At 38.8% G+C, this 6747-nt stretch overlaps 1 protein-coding gene across 4 annotated transcripts in view; it reads right to left on the bottom strand.

Moving 5' to 3' along the window:
- limch1a (LIM and calponin homology domains 1a) overlaps window positions 1–6097 on the bottom strand; it is a 45015-nt gene extending 38918 nt beyond the window's left edge. For all 4 annotated transcript variants that reach the window (XM_067441840.1, XM_067441839.1, XM_067441838.1 and 1 more), the window contains exons 1-5: window positions 5865–6097; window positions 5461–5640; window positions 4070–4408; window positions 1969–2250; window positions 1185–1472 (exon numbers count right to left, since the gene is read on the bottom strand). In XM_067441840.1, coding sequence (XP_067297941.1) covers window positions 1185–1472; window positions 1969–2250; window positions 4070–4408; window positions 5461–5640; window positions 5865–6049 — 1274 coding nt within the window. In that variant the 5' untranslated portion in view covers window positions 6050–6097. The remainder of the gene's footprint in view (window positions 1–1184; window positions 1473–1968; window positions 2251–4069; window positions 4409–5460; window positions 5641–5864) is intronic.
- Window positions 6098–6747: the final 650 nt, after the last annotated feature.

The following is a 6747-nucleotide window of genomic DNA, read 5'->3' on the forward strand; positions in this document are numbered from 1 at the left end:
TTGTTCCAGTAGTGAGCGCGGAGAGGGTATAAAACCTCGGCGGAACCAGAGACCAGGGAGAGAGAGAGATCGGACGGTTGATGCGAAACCCCAGAGACTGAGTTACCGGAAGCCGGAAGTGCCGACCCGGAAGTGATCGAGTGTCTATGAGAATTCACACCGCAGTGTGTGTTGTTGAAGTTATAACAAGTTTTGAGTTACAATAAAGGAGCATCAACCGTCCAGCCAACCCCCGTGTCCTCTTCCTTCCTCCTACTATCGAACTTTGTTACAATCATTTACAAGGAAAAAATTATATTGCCTCTAGTTTTATTGCATCTTGTCTGATTAGGACACAGAGCTAGACACAAACCAAAAGAAAACACCAATAAGTCTATTTGCCTGATTCACAGATTTCACAGGCATTTTAAATTGGTGTGTTTTTTAGGGATGCAACAATACAGGCAGTCCACAGTTATTGTGGTACGCTTTTGTGCGTAGCCTGCGTTGTACTCTCTTAGGTTCTGGAAGCTGTTCTCCGTAAAATGTGCAATACACAGCTAAACGTGGATGTTATAATGTTCAGAAGAACATTATAAGATATATACGCAGAAATATCACGGCTCTCATCCTCACGTCCTCCAGCTGTTGAGCGATTGCAATGTGTTGCGTGATATCTCTGCGCCCAAGTAGCAGTGCTTCGCCTGTGCTTTCCCATAATATAATCTGCCTAGGAAATTGCCTAGTCTTAATCTGCATCGCTATTTGTACTTGTTGTGAATACGCAGGCCACAAGAAGTAATTAGGTGGGTGTTTTTTTTTTTGAGTGCTAGCTGGCAACATAGGATTTAATCCATTATGCTAAGCTAAACTAGCGGCGACCCTGCCAAATTAAAACAATGCATGCACTGAGACCAAAATGCATTTGCCCACATATCTAAATGTAGGAAAGAAGTTGAATAAGCCCTATTTCTAAAAACGGTAGAGTGTTCCGTTAAATAAAACTTCTCCCTTCGGAGTGGACTATGCAACCTTGCAGAGTAACCTAAACAAAAACAGCAACATTACAGACTCACTAAAGTTGAAAAAGCATAATAGGACCTCTTTAAGTAAATTAGAGTTCAGCAGTGTGAAATCTCTAAAAAAAAATTAAGTGTGTTGCTAAGTCATGTTAGGTCAGAGGTAAAAGGTCGCATGTCAGGCACCTGCTGTCTGTATTCATCTTGAGCCTCTGCCATTTCTCCAGGTCTGACTGAGTGATGGTTGTTTGAGCCAATGATTGCCGGGGGTCTCTCTGTGGGACAGGCCCACTTTGGGCCCGCCTTCTGGCCAGGTCATCTGTCTTTACATTAGGCATCACCACCCAACCCCCTTTCTCTCTGTCTGTCCCTTCCTCATTCGCCTGCTCGCTTCCACTTTTTTTCTCAGGGCTCAGGAAGGGGTTGTCCTTGCGAGTTATGATTGGCACTTCAACAGGGGTGGAGTCAGACTCACTGTTGATCAGCATGAAGGATAAACTGAGCTTAGCAGGAGGGCTAAACCAGACAGAGAATGGCTAAGGGTGGTCAATCAGGGTCCAGAATTAACTATTTGCCATACATGCAAATACAGTAGCAATTGAATTTAAACATTTTCTTTAAATTGGATGTAAATATAAATATATTAATATTCAATAACATGTATTTTTTTACCAGCGTTTTATTATTTAACAAAATTATTTCTTTGTCCCAATAACAATACGATTATTTAGTTGTTTGTCTTTGCATACACTTTCAAACACTTCCAGCATCATATTAAAAACAGTCTTCACGTAAAATGTAAACCATATATAAGGTTACAGTTCCTAATGAAGTTACCAGCAAAATAACCAGTAACTCCATTGTATTTAGTTACTCACGGGGCTCATCATGTGTTAATTTTGGACTCTGTGGCCAATGTATAAAAAGCAGAGAAATGTATGAGAAAGTGTATGTGTTTGTCTCGAGGCACCTGTTCTCTGTATTCATCTTGAGTCTCTGCCATGTTTCCAGATCTGATTGAGTGATGGAAGCCTGGGCCAATGACTGATGAGGATCTTTGGGAGGGCGTGGCCTTCCCTCAGTCCGCCTTCTTGCAAGATCATCTTTGTGTGGGTTTGGGACAACTATCTTCCCCTCTACCTCTTTCTCATCTTCCTCACCCCCTTCTTTTGCCCTTTCTTTTTCAGGATTCAGGAAAGGATTGTCCTTACGAGTTATGATTGGTATCTCGTGGGGGGCGGAGTCAGGCTGACTGTGGTAGAAATGTAACATTATAAGAAGAAAATGGATGCTTAAATTCCACAGAACACAACAACCATGACAATATTAACATCCAGAACGACCATAGTCTAGTTAGCTATAATGCTACACACCTAAGTACTATACGAAATGAATGATACCACGTTTGGTATATAGAACGAAACTCTGTGATAAAAGATATTAGAGCTACATAAGCAAATAAAACAACACCATACAAAAGAAAAACTGGTGAAGACAAACTTGTCAACTTGACAAGTCTCACTTGGAAGTTTAAAACTAAAAGTTAGATGGAAGGTTATATAGGCCTAATGTTCTTTAAATAATCGTGCATTTTGAAGAGAGAAATTAAATTTTGTAAAATTTTAAATTTTGTAAATTTTAATACTTTGAAAATGTTGATGTTTTAAAGAGAGATTTGAAGTTTGAAGAGTTGTAAGCCTTTTTAGGTTGTTGCCCAAATGCATGTTTGTTATTTACAGCAATAATCTGATATTGATTAGATCCCATATTGATTAAATAGCAGAAGTTAAACTTCACAACCTGTATATCAGCATAACGACGGTTGTTGTTGAACCAACATGTTCGAATGACAGATGCTTTTGAATGACAAAGTTACTATAGTTAATAATTTTAGGAAACGGTCATGACTAGCTAGTTAATTTCTCCAACGATTAATTATTCTATAGTAGTTAAGCAGCAAGTTACACTGTTCTATCTGTAGTACAGGAAACACATCCCTAGCTGGTTGCTTAAGGTCCCAAAATTAAGTTTTGCAACTTTAAGCATGAAGCATGAAATCAAAATGGAGGTTTTTTTGGCTTTTAGTATAAATATGTTAGCCTTACTGTTATCTATAAGCTAGTATGCTCCAAAACAATAGCAAAATTCGCATTTAGACGATATGAGCATTTAAAACTTAGTCTACTTCCTCCAGTATGGATTAATGATTTTGATGACATCACTCTGCGCATTAGATTTTCTGTCCAATAAAATGCTCTAAAGAATCTAAAGCTAAATAGCATTATAAATAGACACTGAAGCTGCAACTGAAATCAATCACTTGTTCACACATTTAGTATTTTATAAATAGTGAATGGTACATAGTGCACTATATAGGGGATAGGGACAGAGTAAATATGCTTTCCATTGGGGCGAATGAAGTCTGTTTTCACATTAGCATACAGGATCATTTTACATCGGCTCCGGTCCAGAGACATTATAGCAAAGAGTGGATCATATGCGTGAGTAAGCCAATACCAGAAAACATATTGGACCCATCTGAATTCAGCACAGAATGCTATATTTTAAAGTGATATGGTGGATTAGAGATTAGGAGGAAACTGCAGCTTTGCTGAGCTGTGATATAAACTAAATGCTATTGGCCATTTTTTTTAAAAAGGGAGGAGCTGTTCTATATGTCTTCCCTGTCTTCCTATACACATTGAATAATTCTGTGTGTTTTTAGGCACTTCAGTGGGCCTTTAAGGCTTGCTATGAGATTTTTAAGTGCTTACTAAGGTGTTCTAAGTGGTTTCCATTGGGGGAAAGTGGGGGAAAGCAGGGGAAAGATGAACCGAAAAACTAAAGACAGATCTCATTTTTAATCATGCACTAGTAGAAATAGACATGATAAAATAAGTCAGAACAGACTAAGGACTGTGCAGAGTTTGGTGAATGTAACTTGAAAGCTCTCTGATATAAAGAGTTTGTACAACTCAAAGCACTATACAATAGCATTGCGTTGGATTTGACCAAGCCAACATAACTAGTCCCTGAGCATAAGACCCTATAACTCGCGGTCACAAGCAAACCTCTTTTTCTCATGTTCCATCTTCTCCATCCTCTCCAACACAGCATGCTGGGATGCCAGTCTAATTCCCTCCCATTTCTCTCGGTCCTTCCAACTACAAGAGCCTGGCAGGAAGTTATGAGCCACACTCGGTTTGAATTGATTCATGCGCGCTCTACGAGAAGCAAGATCATCCTTTTGGACATCTGGAACCTTCTGCTCTGCCTCTTCATTTTCATCTTCCTCATTCGATTCCCACTGATGTGGGGCAGCAGCCCGCATGAAGTCATTGTCACGCCGAAGAATGATGTCAGGTGAAGGTGCTTTAGCTTTACTGGGCTCCACAGGATTCTCGATTGGACTGAGGAGAAAATTTGCCATAACATTTCAATATTTTTTTTTTTTAAGAGTGCTATTGTGGAAGTGCCTGTCCACTTTTTCAGTGGCCTTGGTTCCAAGAAGTATTTTTTCCCATTTATTTTCCCCATATAAACATTATGGCATAAATAAAAAAAGAGAAATTTAAAAATATTATTTGAAAGAAGTTGATTCATAGTGCTTTATGGGAGTGGGTGGGTGCTAAATAGTTTTTTTTAAAGGTGATTTGCTTGTTCTGACTCTTTGATTGCCGGAGATTTCTATGCCGAATCATGGGTAATGTAGTTTTTACCAGGAATTCAACTGTTGAACATGAATGTTTAAAAATAAGTTGAAATAATGCAGGCTGATGGCTTCAACAAAAGCATATACCATCGATTAACAACCTCGTAGCTCACAAAAGGTGTGAATTTCCAAATATTCAATATAAATTCTCCTTTGGAAAAAATGAATGGGATTTTACTTCACTGACCAACTTTTGCACTCTATAACGTAGATGTTAGTGCGTCCATGTTAGCAGTTGATGCAGACATCAGGCCTTTAAAAAAATGTCAAATTTGCACAACTAGCATAATCTGCTCAACCGAATAAAAACACACACATATACACGCACATGCGCACGCACTTCATTACAACCTAGCATAAAAAGATTCAGATCCAATTAATCGAATTCAGATCCAATTGACCCAATAAAGGACCAAATCCAATTAATTCACAAGATGATAGAACAAGTCAGCATAACTTTGCACTAACAGGTGATTACAACTCAAAACATTAGCCAAGCTACAAAGGTTAACGCTAATCCACAACTGTGTGTTCCATGCTATAATTTAGCACAAATCAATTGGCAGAACAAATCCAAAGCAAAAGTACACAGGGTCACTCTCCACACAGCAACCTAATGTTAGATGGCTTTGAACACACACGTTTTGTGGTTACCAGCACCAATCTTTAACAACTAGGTCCCAAACACAACTAGTTAGCCGTTTTAGTCGCTGTATACGCATGCCAAGATATCTCATTTTGACCGCTGACCTGCTATATCGCACAGAAGCGGGTAATACTTTAATTCCCGCCTTTTCAAGCTTCCTCATTTTCTTAAGTTCCGCCTCCCCCAGCTCTGCACCTTTCTCGTCTGCCCAGGTGAAATTTTTCTTTGATGCAAGGTTTCGAGACACGCCAGCCCCTTCTTTTAATACTTCTACGCATTCTTGTCTGTTGGGAGCAATGGGAAATTTCACAGATCTCATAGACATACTTGTGGAGAATACAGGATGAATCAAACAAACACTGACACATTAAACGGATGATGCTTGTGTATTGATTTTTGTATGTATGATGCGTCTCAGCCATAACAGCCTGAAGAGGAATTTTCAGCCAATTCCCTGAGAAATCAAACAAACCAAACACTTACTGTCTATCACAGCGGCTGCGATTACCTGAGAGGTCTTTCGCCTACAGGAGATGTTGAGTTGCTTAGACTCCTCCTGTCTTCCTCTCTATCGCTCCTCCTCTTCCTCAGGGGGGCAGGAAGGTAATTGGTCTGGTTGCTCTTGTTGGGCAGATACTGATTGAAGGGTAGAGCGGCACGCGGCTCTTTGTAGGACACTCGGCGAGCAGACATGTCATCCTTACGAACGTCTGGCAACTTCCTATGACCACTGTCACCTTCAGAGTCTGTCAGAAGGACACATTGATTCTCTTATTGTTCTTAATTATTCTAATTTTGGTATTAGTATTTCATATTTGTTTCATATTTCAACATTGAATATGAGGTAAGATGTCACAGTCTGACCATCATCCATATCAGTGCCGTCATTAGCAAAAGGCTCAGTGCATGTATAAGTGAAAATATGTATAATCTTAAAAATCTTACATGAGGGTTGGCAGCCTTTGCAATATTGAATGAATTTATTTGATGTCGTTTTACCCTAACATCGGCAATCCAAAAAGTGTATTGCTGTAATACTTCCACAGTCACGCAGCATATCTTATTTAGTTATGAGATATGAAATAAAACAATTTAAATAAAAAATACGTGTTGGCTTATGTTTAAACTGAAAATGACACACACATGTTGTGTTTCCAGTTTTATGGGGACTTTCAATAGACATAATATTTTTTTTACTGTACAAACTGTATTTTTTATTCCATAACCTTAAACCTACACCTAAACCTACCATCAAAGAAAACTTGCATTTTTACATTTTTAAAAAACATAATTTAGTATGATTTGTAAGTTGTTTTCCTCATAAGGGACCAATAAATGTCTCCACAAGGTCAAAGATTTTTGACATCTTTGTGGAGACATTTTGTCTCCAT

The sequence above is a fragment of the Pseudorasbora parva genome, chromosome 4, assembly GCF_024679245.1.
Source record: "Pseudorasbora parva isolate DD20220531a chromosome 4, ASM2467924v1, whole genome shotgun sequence".
In the NCBI taxonomy this organism is placed as follows: domain Eukaryota; kingdom Metazoa; phylum Chordata; class Actinopteri; order Cypriniformes; family Gobionidae; genus Pseudorasbora; species Pseudorasbora parva.